At 36.4% G+C, this 20,279-nt stretch overlaps 2 protein-coding genes across 13 annotated transcripts in view; one reads left to right on the top strand and one right to left on the bottom strand.

Annotated features, from left to right (window-relative positions):
- The window catches only part of SLC4A10 (solute carrier family 4 member 10), a 166,043-nt gene extending 149,517 nt beyond the window's left edge, over positions 1-16,526 (top strand). For 6 of the 11 annotated variants that reach the window (XM_077181504.1, XM_054636675.2, XM_077181503.1 and 3 more), the window contains 7 exons: positions 595-846; positions 2,082-2,150; positions 4,344-4,517; positions 5,140-5,262; positions 7,977-8,044; positions 9,698-9,814; positions 14,249-16,526. In XM_077181504.1, coding sequence (XP_077037619.1) covers positions 595-846; positions 2,082-2,150; positions 4,344-4,517; positions 5,140-5,262; positions 7,977-8,044; positions 9,698-9,814; positions 14,249-14,315 — 870 coding nt within the window. In that variant the 3' untranslated portion in view covers positions 14,316-16,526. Of the gene's footprint in view, positions 1-594; positions 847-2,081; positions 2,151-4,343; positions 4,518-5,139; positions 5,263-7,976; positions 8,045-9,697; positions 9,822-12,785; positions 13,278-13,301; positions 13,350-14,248 lie in introns of those variants that run through there. The other 5 variants (XM_077181508.1, XM_077181506.1, XM_077181507.1 and 2 more) reach the window with 4 other exon arrangements.
- The window catches only part of DPP4 (dipeptidyl peptidase 4), a 75,262-nt gene that overhangs the window by 16,411 nt on the left and 38,572 nt on the right, over positions 1-20,279 (bottom strand). Inside the window, exon 26 of one of the 2 annotated variants that reach the window (XM_054636627.2) lies at positions 18,510-19,657. The exons of the other annotated variant lie outside the window; for it this stretch is intronic. Coding sequence (XP_054492602.2) covers positions 19,559-19,657 — 99 coding nt within the window. The 3' untranslated portion in view covers positions 18,510-19,558. Of the gene's footprint in view, positions 1-18,509; positions 19,658-20,279 lie in introns of those variants that run through there. 2 annotated transcript variants of the gene reach the window in all.

Genomic DNA, 20,279 nt, shown 5'->3' with positions numbered 1-20,279 from the left:
AAAATGTATATCATGTGCTTACCATCTTAAGAAACTTTAGAAGGAACACTGTGGTTTTATGGCCCCTTCTAGCATAAAGGGACTTAGCAAATGTTGTGGATTTTTATGTAGGGACCAATAAAAATACATACTTTTTCATCTCTTTGTAAGAATGGAGGGGAGGTCTACTATGATTAGTGCAGTGGGAAGTTGGCAGCACAGCTGGATGTTCTGCTCACTGTTATCCAGAGAGGAGACTTAGTTAAAACAGAAAATGTATGTATTTTCCAGTGTCTCACCAGTGTCCACTTTATAAGCAGGAAAGCTGTTTGGTGCCCACTGTAGAGTGGATTTGTGGTACATTTGACTCACAACTGGAAGGACTCTGGTGACATTGAGCACTGAGTGTGAGCCAGTAGGAATTCCCCTTAGATAACCAGTCTGCATCCCTACTGACCCAGCCTGGATAACTCATAGAAGGAAGCTCTATTTTTCCTACAAGTCTCAAAATTTTCAGTTGTCTTTAGCTGTTTCATTAGGAATGCCTGCCAGGAGCATTCTCCTTAATTCAGATGTCATTTTACATCTCCTTTCCATCCTTACTTTTCTTAACAGAAAGGATGTGGATACCACCTCGACCTACTCATGGTGGCAGTGATGCTTGGTGTGTGCTCTATTATGGGATTGCCATGGTTTGTTGCAGCCACTGTCCTCTCCATTTCCCATGTGAACAGCTTAAAACTGGAATCAGAGTGCTCCGCTCCAGGGGAGCAGCCAAAATTTCTTGGAATCCGGGAGCAAAGAGTCACAGGGCTCATGATTTTTATCCTTATGGGCTCATCTGTCTTTTTGACAAGTATTCTAAAGGTAATTTGGGGAAGTAAGGGAAAGTTAAAGAATACTGCACTGAACATTTCACTGTTGTTACTGTATTATCTAATCAATGCTCTTTCCAGGCACATTACTAACCAGCATAATGTTACAAAATGAGAGTTTAAAGTGGAATTCTAATTTTGCTTAATAAAGTGCCTAGCATTTTTAAAATAAAAAACTTGTAATGAAAATCTGGCCTGACTGAAGTCAAAGGGAATTCTGCCATTGGGCTGTATTCACACTTTGTCAATACTTTGGGCCCATGGCAAATTACCATGAAGCAGTCTCGTTATACCAATTTAAAATTTATTTAGATAATTTAAAAACATTTTGTGGTTTCCAAGTAATTTAAAAATACTTTCACAGTTGCAAGAGAAGTTCTATGGTTTGTTTCTTGGAAATGAACAGAAAAATTATCTCATGCTTCCTGCATACTCAAGACAGCTCACCAGTGTCCTGAAAAAGGGTGTCTAGTCTAGTTACAATCATATATAATACCCTGTATACATGTAGTACTTTTTAAAGAATTACCTGGCCTCTGTGAAATCAGTGAGATTTTTGGCACTGGCTTTAAGAAAACCAGAACTTAGTCTTGAATATTGTCGCAGTGAGGGCAATAAGCCCTTAGAAATTGTACTTGCCAGCAGTATTTTATTAAGTATATCATAAAGCCTTCACTTTAAAAACACACAGAACACGCATTTTGTGATTTAGTATTTCTAACAGATTCTATGGACATACCCATTTGCTTACACAGTTTATGCTGTGAACCTGAACATTTAAATAGTCTCTTTAAAAATCATTCCATCCATGGAATCATTCACCCATTTTTAAATGTTTACAGGACAAAATATTACTTTTAGCAGTAAGAAGTATTGTGTGTCTCTTGAACATTTTTCTGAGCTGTCTTTAAAGTAAAGAATTTAAGTATAAATTAAGGCTTTCATTTTTTTGTGTAGTTCTGTTAATTGTATTAATAGGGAATTAAGTATATTGTAATAACTGGCCATGAGAGGAAAATAAAAGTACAGAGCCAGATTCTTCTTTTGCTTTATACTTTGAGAAACATTATTAATTTATAATTGAGTGACTCTGAATTTACAACTTGTCTGATTAATGCAGGCATATGGCACTTCGTATTTCAACTGTTTTGAATGCCTTTCTAGAAGTGTTTAAAATTGTTAAGTAGTATTTAATATGCTCTTCTCTTTCTCTGCTTGTTTGTGCAGTTTATTCCTATGCCAGTGCTCTATGGAGTGTTTCTTTACATGGGTGCTTCATCTCTAAAGGGAATTCAGGTAAAATGGATTTATGATGAGTGTGTTATCGATGATGCTTTCTATAAAAAAATTACCATTCTTCTTATATTATTGATTAGCTTTTGTGTATAATCTTAAAGGAATGTTGCCAACCTTAAATTTTTGAAAGTGACTTCCTAAGAGGAAAATGGATTCTCTCTAAATAGAGTATTCCCTTTAGGTAATGTGTTCAGTTTTTCTCCTCTATTTTTGGGTGCTGATTTTTCTGTTCTCTCTTGTTATCAAGAGAATTTTGCTGAGCCTAAAAACTGAGTAATAACTATCAGGGGCTCTTCCCTCTCTGCTGCCTGCCCATTCTCTTGCTTGCATGCTGCCTTTTCAAGCTCCTTTGCAGGGCTACATTTATCTTGAACTTTGCCTTTAGGGCAAAAACTTAACATAAGTGAAATTTGGAAGGTCTTCCCTGTGCAGATAAACACTCCAGGCAGGGAGGGGGAGCTGTTGCAAGCCACAGCACTTCAGGGGTGAAGGGTCAAGTCCAGTGGAAGGGCAGCATTCCTGCAGTGGCCTCAAGTAGGAGCAGCTGGCAGAGCGCTGGCATTCCAGCACTCAGGTTGGGGTTGTGCTGTGCTCTCTTTCTCCTGGCTGACTGCAGCATGAAATGGCACAGTGTCAAATCCTACAGCCCACGAGGCATCAACACACCTTCTGAGACAATTGAGAAATCACACAGTGAAAACACAAGTTACACTGTGTAAAAGGTCAAATACAAAAAGCAAAGAAAATTTCTGATTTTTTTTCATTACATTTGGTTGCAATTTACCTCCATTTATAGGCAAAACTGGGATTATTTTTTTTTTGACTGGTGGTCTCTATTCAGAGACTCTTCTTTTATAACTTTGCCTATCTCTTATCCTTTGGGTTGATACTCTCAGAAGTGGAGTTTGGCTTTTACTGAGGTTTAAATAATTTCAATTTAATATGGTTCAGCTGTTTCTCAGAACAGGGGTATGAGAAAGTACACTACACTATTGAGGAGTGTTTTTAAGACATGCTGAAATCTGGCTATCTTTACTTGGAAAAGTGATAGCATCCCCCTCCTTATCTTCCTCCTCCATGCTGGGATAAGGAATAGAGATTTGATAAGATGGCTTTTGTGGGAGGATGTGCTTTTTGCTGTTTCTGTGAAAAAGGAATATACTGAAATCTGGCTAAATTATAAGCCTTTAAAAAATGCAGTTTGCACATGCTCAATAAAAATTTCCAAAACTTGACATTGCTGAAGGCTGTGTGAATATAGTATGGCTCATCCATGCAGGGAGAATTGGTGTATCACCATAATCACTGGCCGTGACATAAATGTCTCAGGTCAGTATGGAGCCAAATAGGTCTGAAAAATAGGAACCTCTCACAGACATTCCTAGCAGCTTTCTGGCTTTCATTCCTTTTTTTCTGGTTTTGTGAATAAAGTGAAATATGGAGAAGAAAACAGCCTGGGATATAAAGTGTCTGGTGAAGTAAAAGAAAATTGTTAATTTGCCGGAAATAAAAGACTGCAGAGGTCCCTCCATGAGCAGCTTTTTATGTGCCAAAGGAGGTAGAGCTCAGTTGTTGAAAAAGGAGTCTAGGATGTATTAGAAAAGAAGTGTGACAGTGCACATGCCCAACAGGATCAACCAGCTTCCATTCAGTTGGAGTCACAATTGATTCAAGACCACTCTGGAGTCTGGCTTTGCCTGATGTTAAGAGTTCATGATTTCAAAATAACCACCTTCTTTTTGGGTAACACCCAGTGTAGTAACAATGTGTGTGATGGCCAAAGAATAGGGTATTTCCTGCAGCATAGAATGGAGAGAATGTAAGTCAGCAGAGTTCAGTGTCTCAGCACACCTGCAGTACAACCTGGGGAGGCACATGTGCATTCCAATGGAAAGGCACTGCAGTATGACTGAGTAATTAAACTCTGCTTGAGTGACACGTTTCTCGTTCGTACTCTGGTGGCTCAGTGGGGAGAAGACAAGTCCTTTGCCACTGCTGGACTAGTCTAGATTAAAGCCTTATGGTTGTTACTGAGGGACTCTCTTCTGTGCTGCTGAAATTATGTAGTTTTTGCCTTTAGAATAACAAGCCAGATTCTTTGGATATTCAGGATCTCTTAGGCAGTGTGTGAATGCCAGCATAGATGATCCTACACCTCCTTTTGATCCAAACGTGTAAAATTTTCTCTTTCAGCTTTTTGACAGGATAAAGTTATTCTGGATGCCTGCAAAGCACCAGCCAGATTTTATTTATCTAAGGCATGTTCCTCTTAGAAAGGTCCATCTCTTCACTATAATTCAGCTGAGTTGTCTTGTGCTTCTCTGGATTATAAAGGTTTCAAGAGCTGCCATTGTCTTTCCTATGATGGTATGAATTTTTTAATTTCCTCTAAAAATTCCTAATTATTTTCACTTGTGGATAATTATTATTGAAGAAAAATATAATTTTGGACAGTTAATTATAATGTTGCTTTGATTCTGTGTTCAAGGAAAATTTATAATGTATTAAGTAGTGAAAAATTTGACATTTAACCTGTGCTTTGAATCCTATGTGTGGATATCCCAACTTATATTCTCTTAGGGAAAATTCTTCTCTTAAAGAAAAAATAGTAAGATTTATTTGACATTTTTTATTTAAGGAATATTACTAAATCCTGTTACAGAAAGAACATTCACTCATTAAGGAAGATTGCTTACTGAACTGAGGAGCCTAACAGTTCTGTGTCTTGGGATAAATAATGGTTTATTTATCTGCTGCTTAAGGGATTTCTCTGATGATAGTAGGAAATAGAATATATTTACTGACCTCAGTGATTGTTATGCTTCAAACCATACTTCATTTGAACAAAGAAATAGCAGCTGTTAGCTTATTCAAACTAAAGGATAAAATTCTAGTACAAACTGGTCACTTTTGAAAGAATTCCTCTACAAGTCTATTTGTCTGTTTTACTTACTTAATTTCCTAATTCTTTACATTAATATCTTTTCAGGTCCTAGCTTTGGTATTTGTCCGAAAACTCATGGATTTCTTTTTTACCAAGCGGGAGCTCAGCTGGTTAGATGATCTGATGCCTGAGAGCAAGAAAAAGAAACTGGAAGATGCTGAGAAAGAGGTAGGTCATGGTTTCAGGTTTCTTTGTCTGTAGCAATTTATCAATTTCTCCTTCAGACATGTAGAGAAAATTCTGTAGGGCACATTCCATGTACCAAGCAGACTTGTTGACAGTATCTAAGTGTAACGTTGTCATATTTTGCATGAGTGCTTTTAAGGTTACAAATCTGATAGGCTTAGGTGGGGATGTAGATTCTTAGGCTGCCATACTGTCATATAAAATATTATCTGGGGATTGCTTCTGAGACCCACTCAAATGGTGTGCAGAGATGAACCTATGCCTGTAGGAAAGCCCTCAGATCCCAGCTCTGGGGCACTTGGACGCTGCACTGGGCTGGGTCTCATCCCTGCAGGAGAAGCTGAGGAAGGCAGTGCAGATTTTAAGGTGTGTGGATGTTCAGCTGCCCCTGAGCCTTACACAGGGCACAAGGCATCACACTGTGCCCTTTCTCAGCAATGTCATGACCCTGTGCAGTGTCCCAGTTACACTCTGGGCCAGAGCTGTCCTTCTGCTCCTACAGAAACAATTCACTTGGAAATGAAAAGGTCAGTGACCCCGCTAACCCCGTTAACCAAATGCTCAGACTTGCATCCTGTGGCATTGCCACCCAGGTGGTTGTTTCAGATCTGGACCCCTAATCTATTTCAAAGAATATACTTTTCAGATAATTCCTTATCAGCTTGAAAATTATCCTTAAGAATGCCCTGAGACATGATCCAAGACCAGTGAAATATGTGTGTTAAAGGTTTCCCATTAGTAGCTTTATTTGCAGAAATAGGACATCAGCTAATAATTTGAATGGGTAACTACACAAACTAGATTACTCTGCTTTTAAGAGTGATTCTTCTGTGACCTTCGACAACTCCCTGCCTCATCTTTAACCTGGTAAACTCTTACCTTTGATTTCCTTGACACATTCAACATACTGTCATGGAATATATTTTGGGGAAAAGATTTTACCTATAAGAAAAAAATCCAGATGATTATTTACTATTTAGTACGTGCCTGTAAAACTACCAGGCTGAAATTAAAATATGTGAGTCATTGTTTTCTGCCTTGAATCAAAGCAGACCAGAGAGATGTTTCATCACGGTGTCTGTTGTCATCACAATTCAGAGTAACCAGAAGTAACCAAGGTAGCTCTCTTCATGTGGGTCTGGTTATTGGAAAGAATTCCTTGTTATACTTATGTTTTGCTTATATGTCACTTTCCTTCCCTTGCTTGATAGGATAGCATCAGAAAACAAAACTGGGAAAATCTACTGGTGTTACTTTATTTCATTCACTGTCTATTTTGAGAGGTTATTTTTACATATTTTGGCATTTCTAAATATTTAGAGCTATTATTAAAACTGTTCAACTGTCAAAAACTTATGAAGCTGTGAAGCCTGGAAATGACAAAATTAACTAGTAATAAAAAACTTCTGACATGTAGCCTAAGGAATTAATTGGAGAGTTGCTATCACACAGCTTTTAAAAATAGAAGTATTCTACCCACAAGAATATTCAGAAATGTAGTTGACAGGATCTGAAACTTACTTGATTGGATCCTAATTTCATCACTTAAGTTGTTTTTATATTTTTAGGCCATGTTTTTTTCGGGGCTTTGTACATTATAGTGGATATGATACGTGCCTTCTCCTCACAGACCTCCTTTGGAAGCCACTTTGATGTTAATCACTGAGACAAGAATGAACAAAGAACTTTCACATTTGAAGAAAAAAAATATTGTGACTTTTGAAATAGTTATAATAATCAAGCATTGAAGAAACAAATTTCTGAGCAGAGAGAACTTAAATTCTACTATTTTGGAAAACTGTACTGGCTCTTGCTGCTAATACCAAAAACCAGTGTTTGTGATGCACGTGGGGCTTTGGTGATCTGCCAGAAAATGATAAACTCTCTTTTTTAGCCAACACATGAGTTCAGACAGGCACTGGTGAAAACTGTTACAAAGGGAAACTGTTATAAAGGGAAGGAAGCTGTGGAGGTCTCTGGGTGTCTGTTGGGCTCACACACACACTGCAACAATTTAGAGCAGGATTTGATGGTCACCTTCCTGCCAAGGCTTGTTAACCTCCTAGCTGTGCTTATCCTGACCAGGGCTGTGGACATTGGGAATCCTCTTCTGGAGGTTGTTTTCCTTTGTTCTTGCAGGCAGGACATGGCACTTGAGAGCTGCTCCATTCTTCTCCCCTCCTGCTAAGGCAGATTTGCTAAATTTGTAATTACTTTACATATGGTTTTTGGTAGATTTATCTCCTAATTCTCTTCAGGTGAAAACTAATTTTGGGTTTCTTGTTTCATTACCTTTCACTGAAAAATCAGTATTAAATTCAGTATTATCAGTATTAACACTGTGTGTACAAACTTAAATAATATTCCCTAATTTTTGCATGTAAACATCAATGCATATATACTGCTATCAGTGTTATTTAAAATTCACCAGACAGTTGTTTACTCACTGTTAATAATTCTCCTCTTTATTGTTATAAAACAATGCTCTATTTGGCATTGGAAAATACGATTAAGTGAAGATACAACTTTTAAAATAGAAGGTTTTAAATGCCAACTATTTAAGTAAAAGTTGAAAAGTATCTTACTTTAAGAACTTCAAATAAATACTTAAAGAAAATGGAAAGATGATTAAAGTACAGAAATTTTACCTTTCACAATTTCATATCCTGTCTAATGTCTAAATTCCTTTGTTCCAGGAAGAGCAAAGTATGTTAGCAATGGAAGAGGAAGGGACTGTTCAGTTACCACTAGAAGGACATTACAGGTAAAATATACCTTTCCTCTTTTAGGTGAGTTGCAATTAAATAAAGTAAATTTGCCACAATATTTATTCATAATTCTTACTGAATATCAGGAGAATGTTTGTTTGGTACAGATAGGTGAACTGAACCATACACTGCAGCATTTAACAAGGTCAGCTCTTTTCTAGTCTTTCCACACGATCTCACATTCCCTAGTAAAAAGACACACTAGCTGGAAGCCTTCCATTGGACAGGACTGCAGCATCAGACTGTTCACAATGAGCTTTGGCTTCTGACATGCACAGTGCAAAAGGAAGATGCAGAGCAGGTCAAACCCTTCACCCTGATGCATGCAGGGATCCAGGAAGGATTTTGAAAACGCTGCAGAAAAACTAGGTTCTTACAGAATTACATTGTAAAACATTCTGATTCAATCCTGTTATGTAAGATAATGAGTGAATCAAGAGCTGTCCTGGGTAGATAAAGCATAATGCAGGGTGGACACAACTAAAAAAGCATGAACATCTATGTTATAGATAGTAATAATACATGTTGCCAGTCCATAAGGAATGAATATAATTTAAAGTTTTCAGAAATAAATTCTTAATAAAAGATTTGAAATATCTGGTGACAGAAACCTCTGCGTGAATGTGCATTCATAGGAACATCACCTTTGAGTGGCCTTCTCTCTAATATTTTAACACAGCTACCATAATGTCTCCTAATGCAAATCAAGAGATTTGTAACTGTGTCTCTGAAAAATCCCTGCCTATTCCTTTTAACTCATCACACTACTAATGGTCTGGTTATTTTCTTGTTTTCTCCATACCTTCTTGTTGTAATTTATATTAGCAATATGTAGCTTAGTTTATCTTGCAGTGTGATCTCTGTTGGTCTCCATTGTGTGTTGACATTGGTAGAGCTGCCTGGGTAATACCTAACTCTGTACTGTAAGGGTTGCAGTCCTGTAGCTAAAAACAAGAGTCAAGATACTGGTGATTAAAGTGGCTCCCCAAAACAAACAGCAAGTTTACTGAGGGCTTACTGAATGCCAAGTAACCATGAAGTCAGGAATAATGTACAGGAACCCCTTAAAACATTTAAGTGTATAAATACATGTTTGGAGCAGTCCAGGTAAAGCAAACAGCATAACGGCTACAAAGTGCCACTTAATACTACTGATTTGCTTAATTTGGGCATTTTTATTAGCTCTATTAAATTAAATATAAAAAATATATTTTTTTTCTTAAATATTTTATTTTGTTAAGGCTTTTCATTGCTTTTAAAAGTAGGTGGAGTTTCAGAGCATAAGTAGGACCTTTTGGGATTGTGTTTAATCCAGTGATGCCACTTTCATGCTGTGAGATCTTGGGCAGTAGTTAATTTCACACTTCTTTATTTTTCTCTTCTTTATTAGTTGGTAGTGACACAATAAATTTTATTGATGTTACTGTGATTAATTGCTGTTGGAGGAAGAAAATACTTTATAAGATGCTAAGATGTTCTGAGAGAGTATTTAAGTAATTGTTCAGGACTTCTGAAGTTTAACATAGTCTCTTAAATTATATTGCACTTATTCTCATCACTATCAGTTTTCAAGGATTTTTATTGAGTTAATAAGTTACAAGACTGATTGCTGATTGTTTTATTGTGTATTTACTTTCATTCTTGTCTAGAGATGACCCATCTGTGATAAACATTTCTGACGAAATGGCAAAAACTGCTGTGTGGAAGACATTGTTGATATCCTCAGAGAATGCAAAAGATAAGGAGTCAAGCTTTCCTTCTAAAAGGTCTTAATTTTTTTAAACTTCCTTATACTTTATATATTGATGTCAAACCAATATTATAGTATTTTACTAGGGATTAGAAAGATTTCTAGCATTTTGCAGTTCTATTTCTTATGTCCAGTCGTAATATTCTGAGCTCAAAACACAAATTCACTATTTATTTAAAAACATAAATCACAAATATTTGCATGGTACTTAGTTATGCTCCAGTGGAAAATGAAGCTGAGCATGCCTGATGCTTGTGTAATGAACCACCAGCCTCCACCTGGATATTGCATTTGTTCTGCTTGCTTTTGTTCTTTCCTCTTGAAAAAGAAGTGATCATCACTGCCCTGGAAATAGCTGTATGAAGAACCCAGTACTCTGAATGCAATCTAATAATATTTGGAGTGAAAATAATTTTATGATTGCATTATTTCTTTACATTTTTCTGCCTACTTCACTTGTACTCAAAACAGTTAAATAATTTTAGAATTTAGTCCAGTAAAATGAAGACACATTGTTTTATCTGTGCTACAGAGTTACGACAGGAATAAGAAAATATTAAATTCAAGCATAGTGTGATTTTCTAAGAGAATTTTTTCCTCTGCTTCCATAAATTTAAAATGTAACTATTTTCTATTTAATTGTTTTGTATCACACTTCTGTCATAAGCTCCCCTTCCTAATCACTCTAGAAGCTGATTCCCCAAAGGTAAGACCCCGACCCCAACCTTTTCCTTGATTGTGTCTTCCAATTCAAAATGGTGTCACCTTGGAACCCAAATGAGTTGACTTTGTGTAGTTTTTGGGGAGACAAGATGAGAAAAAAATTCAAATAAGAATGTAAAATTTCTTAATTAAAGTCCCAAATATTAGAATTTGAAATTTAGTCTGTATTTAAAATAGTGTATTTAAATAGTGTAGTGTATCAAATGTCAAAATCCATTTATTCCTACTCATCTTTTTTAAAATGCAGAATTATATTCTGCCCATTTCTAAATATACTTTTCAAAAGCCTGTGTTTGAAACAGCTAGTCATTGTTTCAAGGTGAACAGATGTAGTAAGAGAACACTTATACTGATAGTGTTTTTTAATTTTGTTACCCCAAAATGGCATGCTGCCTTTCAGAGTTGTTCCTTTCCCTGTCTGCATAGACAAGACTGAGCAGTTGATGACCAGAGAACCTTCATTTCAGACACCCATGGAGCAGCCCACTAATGTGGTCATTTTGATAATATTTCACTGAGAGTCAAAATAGCCCAGTTCTTGTTTGCCTTCCACCCAACACATGGACTTGGATCATGTCACTGAAATCAGTGTGGTGCATGGGAGGAGGATCCACTGGAGGGTTTTCTTATGCCAAATGCCTCTGCTGTCCAGGCTGTGAAAGCCTGGAGAAAGAGAAGAACCTGATGTGGTACATTCACAGCCCCTGGGTACAGAGGAGTTTTAATTTTCCTGGTGGATGTTGCTTTCATTGGTGGTATGACAGATGATGTAAACGTGACCCTCTGAACAAAGAGCATCCACATACATTGTGGCTCAGATAAGAGATCTGCCCTTTAAACTGCAGTGAAATAGAAACTAATGAAATAGAAAATAATTTTCTAAAGATCTAATTTTCAATTTGTTCTTGTATCTTTGCTCTTGAAAACGAAGACTCAGGAGATAAGATTTTTCTGGTTTTAGATATTAGTGTCCTATTATAAACAAACAGCTTTAAAGACTCTGAAATCCTGTATTTTCAGGTACTCTAGCTTGATTCAGATTCTGAGAGAGGAGTAGATTCGACAAGCTTTAACTCTGAAAGACTTTTTTTCTGATAAGCAAAGCCATAAGCAACTTTAATCTTAAGTCATATAAGGGATAGAACTACAAAAATATTATAGAACATAATGCATGTATCATTAAATGAGGATATAATTCAATCCTAGGTAATTAGTAAGGAAAAAAAAGGCTTGGAATGGTAGCATTTGTAAGGATAATTCTTGCAAATGATCAAGATCAGCAGTATTAGATTAACAATTTCCACAGTGATGGGGCACCTTATCATAGAGGGGGAAAAATCTCATTTTGAAATAAATTTTACTGATACTTTGTGAAGTTCAACTACGTAATATTTAGTGTATTCCCTTTCTGCTGTCAGTTCTGCTTCCTTATATCTCAAAATATTATAAAATGGGGATAATTAAATTGTGATAGTATACTATGATTTTATGTAACGCCTATTACGCAAGGCATTGACCAATTAACAAGTAATTACTCATAGTAATTAAATGCTGAGTTGACTTGGCCAATTATAAACTATCATCTACAGAAAAAGATTTTAGACAGGAAGGGTTTATACAAATGACTTCCCAGTCTGATGCATGGATAATTTCTATCACAAGATGTGCCCTGGCCCTGATTCTGTGAAGTAGCACAGTGTGAGAGAGATCTTACATCCCAGGCTCCTGAATGCTTTTACCTGTCTAAAGAGAGGACTTACAAGGGATTCAGTCAAGTTGCCTAGCCATAGAGGCACCTGAACTTTACAATTTTCCAACCTTTTTATTATTGAAATTCTCAGGGACCTAAAAATCTGCTTTTGAGCCTTTCTTGGTAGAATGGAACACCAAGGCACTTATCTGAAGCACAGCCCTCTTTGGTACATGTAAATAAACATTCCTCTGTCTTTGCTCACAGTATTAAGCCCTTCAGAGAGCAATTTCAAAGCATATGCAGATCTGACCATGGACAGGAGATAGACTGGTCTTAGCTGGTCTTTTAAAGTATTGGAGAAAGAGGCATCTGTCACTTTGTAGATGATATGAGTGAGTTTCCTTTTCCACCTGAAGATATGAAAATCCCACATCCCAGACCTTCCTGCTCAGGCGAGTTAGGCTACTCCCTTGGCAGGGAGGAAGAGAGCTCCAACCCCTTACAGATCCACCAGTGACGTGTTTTACTGGAAAAAGACTGGACTTGTCCTTTTTTTTTCAAATTTCTCAAGGCATTAAAGCCCACATCTGCAGGAGCTGCTCAGAGATGTGAATCCTAAATAGAAGGAAGATTTTCCTGGTATCACAGAGGCACCTAAAACGTGGAAATATTGTAGACTGTAAGGCACACAACACCTCAGTGTTTGCTTGTACTAAGCACAGGTAACTCCCTGCCTGCTGTACTGCTGCACTTACAATTCACCCCCCCCGGAATTTGTTTGCATACCCTTTGTGTGCAGAAAGTGTAACGTACCCAATTCTATCACTGTTCTACAGAAGGTGACAGATTTGGCAGTTGAAGTGGCAGAAGTTGGTATTCTTTAGCTATTTCCATTAACACCTCTGGAAGCTGCCATAGGCATAGAAGTAAGCTTTGGCTGAACTGAATTGTATCCTTAAAGCAATTTTTACGTGAAGAAAAATGTCAAATGATTGTAGAATCGTGCATGAATCGCCGTAAGAATTTGAGAATTGATCTTGCTTTCTTTAAGCCTTGCGTAACTCAGCCTATTTCTCATTCATTCTAGTTAAGGAATTATTCCCATGAAACCTGGTAGGTTATGTGCTTGCTACAGGTTTGTTCTCAGAACCATCTGGTTTTCTTTAGATACCCTGCCACTCTTTGTTGAAGGCTTGATTTGCCTGTGTTGTGGAAGCCTCTTTGCATTTTCATGCTGTGATTGAGACTCATTGGAAGAACATGACTTTTTATTTATTTACACTGTTGTAAATTAGGACACTCACACACACAAAAAATCATCTGCTTTGCACGTATATTGCTTTCTGTAGGCAAATCAACATTGTTTTAACTGGAGAAAAAAAAAGCTGAATCCAAATTTGAACTCTGGTTTAGTGTTCTGAATTATACAGCTTGTGTCTGATCTTTCAGGCTTTTTTTTATTTCCTTATAATGTATACATGAAGAAGTATGTATTACACTCCACATGGGGAATATTGTCTCTCCCCATCCTCCCCAGACTTCTGCTCTCCCCAATCAAGACTGAAAGCCAAATATTTGTTGGATATTGGCTTGCATTACTCTAGTTCAGAATCATTCCTCCTAAATGTACAGTTGAACAAGAGAATACATTTTAGAAACAAGAAATACTTACTGTGACCTCTTGTTTGTTCCATTTAAGAATGCCCTGGTATTGTCTGAGAACTGTACCATTACCATTATTTAGTAAATTAAGTTGTATTTGCCAAAAAAGTAAAAATAAGTGGCTATCTTTGCTTGCATGCTGGCTGTCTGTACATCTTAAGTTCTTTACCTACCTTGTCACTAAAATGCTGCCTGATGTCTTCTACACCATTCAGCACAGAAATTTTCACCTGCTTTCCCAGTTTGTGCCATGAAGCATGAAAAATAAAGTATCTGTGCAATGTTGGTTTTCAGGTAGATTATATATGTAGTTGTGTGTGTGTGATAGTGCTACTGTAACTCTATTATTTTGTTTCCCCTTTCATTTCCTAGTGCTGAAATCAGAAAAGAGAAGAAAGCTGACTCAGGGAAAGGTGTTGACCGGGAGACTTGTCTATGACTTGCTCTTCAAGTAATTTTTTACAAACGAATTAAAGGAGTGCCACAACCACTAAATATAAATTATTTACCTTGTAACTTTTGTCTTTCATCTCAAACTAGCACAGGTAATGTAGTGCAATACTTGTCTCATTTCACCTTGTCTACCTTGTCAAGTATCAATGTAAATGTCTGCAGTAGCCAATGCAAAAAAACTTTGTGTTCGTTGCTGATCTTGGCCATTTATCAGTACTTGTATCAGAAATGTAAGAAGCAAACTTCTTTCAAATTCAACTTTCCTCTTAATAGGTTTGTACTGTATTTTGCTACTTTTTCTGTGTGAGAATACTTAATAATCTTAATTCAAGATAAACTTGAAAACCCTTGTTCCAATTTTTTTTTAATCACCTAACTAGTAAATGATTTCAAGAGACCCAAACTGACGAGCAAACATTAAGAAGTTTATAAAATAACAAGTGATCTGACCCTGTGAACAAACTAACAAGGATACAATTTCCTCCCTAATCTGTCCATTTGAAGTCATGGATTCAGTTTTGCAATGTGAATTGCAGGGTCAGATTCTGTATTTGTGAAGTTTTTCTTGATTTAATACAGTGTATTTAATATTAAAATTTGTATGTAACTGGAACATAGTCCTATATATATATATAAATATATATATATAAAATTATATATTAAAGCATTTTCTCACCTTAGCTAAAGAACACCACCACATCCTTTGATGTGAAACATGGGTACAGTATTTCTTAAAATGCAATTTGTGATTATGGTATCTTATCTTGTATTGTATGAATGTTGCCATGGTAGGCCAAACAAATGCATTTTGTCATTAATCAATCCATTATTTTATAATAGGGAAATTTTTGTAGATACAAACTATACCCCACATGCAGTTTTATCACCTGCCCAAAGATCTTCCTTTTTATTGCCTAAAATTCAGCCACATAAAGGACATATTTATATTGTCTTCTCTCCACTAACAACTGTAAACCTCTTAGTTTCAGAGATTGTGTATAATAATTAAATGGGTATCCTGCTGTTGTTTTGTTACAGCTCTTTATTATTCCATCAAGTACATATTGATTAAAAGATAAAAACAACATTGCAAAGTAAAATGTGGCTTTAAGGCTATTACATTTTTTGTAATGGATTTTGTTACTGCCTGATCCTTCAAGCTGTTCTTTTGTGTAAAAGACTGCGAGATTAGGTATTGAATGAATAGGGATGTAGAGCTGAAGTTTTATTGTGTTATTTGGAATTCACTGATTTTTAAATTTTTTAAGATAAATTTTTAAATTATTAAAATGAAAGCTAACTCTCAGTATTATGCTGTAACTTTGAATCCTAAAAATAAGAATTGTAGTCTTGCAATCTTCGTAAGAACTCATCCATAGGGCTCTAACATTCCCCAGCTTTCCCAAATATGCAAATTTTCTATACACCTCATGAACAAGTTTTCCCATTCAGCACATTTAAAGTATTCCAACGTTTTTGTGTGTGTGAGTATGTGTGTTTTAATACCTTAGCCATAAATAATTGCGTTTTGCTGCAAACTTAATAGGGTCACTGTTCTAAATTTACCTTAGCATTATCAAAGCCCATTAAAAGCCATTTTTATGGAGAGAAAAAAAACATCTAATGGACGCAAAGAAGAATTCACATCTAATTCCATGTTTTGTATATGTAAATTTAGGAAAAAAATGCTGATGCATTAAGGTTAAATGCTTTGTTTTGTGTACTTGATGATAAATTGTAAGATTCCAATTGTTTTAAGGTTAGTATAGAAGCTCAATACTGGTTTGTCCTGAAAGCAGCCTGATGGTGTTTTAACATGTTGCTGACTTTGTTACAGATAATGTATACAATCAAAATGTATTAGCTTCACTTGACCAACTCTTAGAATATTAAGAAATCAGTGTATTCAATGGCATTCTGTATTTCTGTTCAGTATTTCAGAGTGGTTTTATTTTAAAACACTCTGGTTTTGCGTGAATTTAAGTGCTTTTCCAATGTTAATCTTAACGTTCTGAAATCACACACAATGTAAAGCAGATGTAGTGCTATATTTACTTCTAATTTCATATTCCTGCTCAAAATTACTCAACTTCTTGGATGTAATTTATTACAAAAGTTTATGTGTACATGTGAATAGACTACTGTGTTTTTCACAATTAAGATATGTTATGTGAAAATAAATATTTATCCTAACTAATTTTCAATTTTATTTTTATACTGCAAAACCCAGAAGAGGTTTACAATACCATGCAGTATTTGAAATGTCCACCTGACCTGAATGGGCATCACAAATTAATGAGTGGTAGCACCCAGCATGGCTCTCTTTTCAAGTGGAGTCTCACAGAACCATGCAAGGCTGTGAGTGTTGCTCCCTGGGTGGAGTTGGTGGTGATGTACTTGGTCTGAGCTTAGCAGTAAGGGTGACACTGGGGACAGCTCAGAGCTCACTGTTCCAGGAAGAGAATGGGAATGAAGCTCCAATTTACTACTCATGATTTGGTCCCCCTTCCTCCTGAGACAGATGATGCAGACAAAGCAGGAGTAGTTGGATCTTTTTAGAGATCAGTAGGTAAGGTCACACAATTTAAAATGCTTCTGCTCTTCTCAGAACCCTAAATTTCTGCTACTGAAAAATTTAAGGCCACGAATCGCAGTACTACATACAGTATTGACTCCATCTCACTAAATCCCTTCTGAGCTTCTTCACCAGTTATTAAACCAAAGACTAGAAGTCTTCTAGCCTAAGAATGGTAACAGTGACACCTCAAGATTCTGCTGCTTCTCTTAGGATTTTACACGAAGTATATTGTGCAACTAACTAAAACATCCATTTCACATAAGAAAAAAATACAGAGAAAACCTGTAATTGGTAGATGTGCAAATGACTAGCATGTTGCAATAATTCAGGCACAACTGACTTCTAGCTTTGGACATTAATGGAATGAGTTAGGTATTTTCTGTGGCCTCAGTTTTAGTTATTTACCTGTGCTCATGCAGTTCAAGCAAGTTGTCAGTTCCCTGAGGCAGCTCTATCATCCCATTATTTTTGGAGCTGAGGGAGTTCGACCACAGTGAAAAATTAGACACCAAATTGATGTTAATTAGGACGCTTACTATAGCAATGAAGTTTTCTTTTGTTTTGAAAGTTGTATCATTGTCTATTAGCAGCATATCTTAGAAGTTGCTTTCCAGACAAAGTAAGATAATTAGCAGTGCATTATGTAATGCCTCGCAGGTAAGACAGTTAAAAGGGGATGAGGTATTGATAGAGTACAGAGGAGTTTGCCAGTGAGATGCTAGAGTCATCAATGTAGGTCAGATGTAAAGAATTGCATCTTAATGAAAGACCATATAATTTCTAGTTTCGCTTATTTTTTTTAATGTTTCTTTGATTATACTAATTCTTGCACTTATCTAATAAGAGCCTGATGAAAGTAGTTTTTTGGATTACAGAAACACTTTTTTTTTTTTTGCTTCTATGACAGTGTGAGTGATAACATTAAAAGAAATCCTAATTATTTACCCTTGCATACACAAGCCATATCATAATGATAATCTTTTCTTATAACCTGTCTCTGTTGCTGGGATCTACCTTATACTGATACAGGTTTCTTTGCCTTGAGTCAAAAGAATAAGAGATGTGATGATAAAACCTCTTGGAGATAATTGACAACCTGTAATCCTGTAGAACTTAAACAGTGGTGCCAGTCTACATTAGAGCCACTACTCCCTTGAACCCAAGATGGTATTTGTAAAATCCAGCTCCAATGTGCTTCAAAAAAATGCCAACAAACAGAACAAAACCACCCATCTTATTTTGTGAGTCAAGGAATTGTTAGTTTTTGAAAACAAAATCTGATTTTCTATTTGAGACTTTCTCATTTAAGGACAAGCTGCACAAAGTGTCTTAACATTCTTCCCCATGCTTTATCTGTCTGCATGAGTACTTTTACATTCACACCTAATGTCACTAATAACCCACAATACAGACATAATCAGATGCTGGCATGTAATACCAAGAAGCTAAGTGTTAGATAATCATGTCACACTCCATTACATGATACCATTACGCAAAATCAGAAGCTTCACTGTAAGTCATCCTCAAAATTAACGGGATTAAAAAAAAAATCACGTGTCCTTTTTCTGAAGCAACATTTTCAATGATATGGACTACACCTCCTTTCATAAATGAATATCTTTATTATTTTAAAGCAGCACAATTTTTAGTACAAGTGGATTGCATTTTTTCTATGCAAAATTAAGAAAACTAATCCTCAGATTAGATGGAGAAGCCTACCTGGAGTGCTGTAAAGAAAGCAGGTATTTATTGGTAGGCTGTAAGGTTTTGCCAAAGAGCACGTTCACAGGAGAGTGACAGTCCAGCCATTGCTGTGACTGCTAGTTCACATTGTAATGGTCTGTGTTTCAGGGTAAGAACCAGTTCCTATTCATCAGTACATGAGCAACTTCTACATTAAAAAAATAGGGCTCTTGTTCCCAGAGGAGATTTTGCAGTGCATATTCCCAGTGTAGCAGCCATTTTTAATATAAAATAAGCAAAAAATCACAGTACTATATGATAGCACACAAAGAAATTCAGTGGCACTGGTTTGATTAGGTATCATTCAAAATCTTTGGTGAAAACTGGTTATGTGCTTGCCTTGCAAGAGTTCTGTAACTGCAATACAAGAGATTGCAGAGCAAACACACTCACTTCAAGAACTGCAGTGTAAAGTAATTCATTCTGCACATATTAACATTGCAGTATTCCTGATAACCATTCTAAAATAATAATTATCAAGCCTTATGAATTCCTGCAAAAATGTTTCTTCATTATTTTCACAGAAATTACCCCAGGGTTCATTTCATTTTTGATGGAAACATTATTTTTTTTTTTTTATTCTGTGATGTGACATTTTTATCATTCCTTTCTCTAATATACAAACTGGATTGTTCCTCTTTTAGACTGAAATATCAAAAGATAATTACTCAAGCAAGTACCATGCTTCCTAGAAGTCTGCAACATCATTCTGGTGATGTTAAGACCTGATTAAACAGTCAATAAAAATGCAATAGTTGCTTGGCAACAGGAATCATTACAAAGATTAGCACTTCATTGTGTACACCGGTATCCCAAGAGCTGACTCGTATCTCATCTTGATTTATACTGGCTCAGAGTACATTATGTGAGAGTTTTCTGGAGAAGTACCATCACTAACAAGCAAAATGCTACTGCAGTGAGAAACACTGCTTTATGAAGTGGCTCATGTGGGTGTAAATATGCTTATGTGCTTGACCGGAGATGGAATGGTCTTTGTCAGTGTACCACTGTGTGAAAGAGAAATACAGAGAATATTAGTTGCAGCTACATCGAAATGATATAAATCAAACATGACAGACATAAAAACCTGTGCAGCCATTTAAAATGATCCTAGCATGAGGCTTTCAGCATAGAGGCAAAGACATGATGGGGTAGGAAGCTGCTATGACACTTAAGCTCCTTCTTTGCGTGTGGGACATGCTCTGTTTTTATACTGAAGGTGTAAAAACAACATGTGGCTTGTCCACATGGAGGGTAGATTCAAATGTTCAGTTACAAGGGATGCCTGACCTCTCCCTCTGTATGTCCTCTGAGTTTGGCTGAAAGAAATCATGCACTTGGCCTCCTTCTATACACCATCCTCTCTAGCACTGCTCCTCTAGGGCTAAGAGAATGTAGGAAAGGAAGAGCTTGCACCTTAGTCTGAGAACTTCCACGCTCAACATAAGAAAGGGCAAATAACTGCTTGTCTTACAAGTACAGTAAACACCAGATGAGATGAACAGGCTATCTGGGATTTTGCTGAAGCCAACCTTTCCTTTTACCCTATCTCTAAGGCAATATTCATGCACTTGGGTATATGCAAAGGCTGGGACTGGCTATTTGTCTGAGACCACAAAAATTTAAAGA

The sequence above is a fragment of the Agelaius phoeniceus genome, chromosome 7 (genome assembly GCF_051311805.1).
Source record: "Agelaius phoeniceus isolate bAgePho1 chromosome 7, bAgePho1.hap1, whole genome shotgun sequence".
In the NCBI taxonomy this organism is placed as follows: domain Eukaryota; kingdom Metazoa; phylum Chordata; class Aves; order Passeriformes; family Icteridae; genus Agelaius; species Agelaius phoeniceus.
This window is presented reverse-complemented; position numbering and strand designations above follow the sequence as displayed.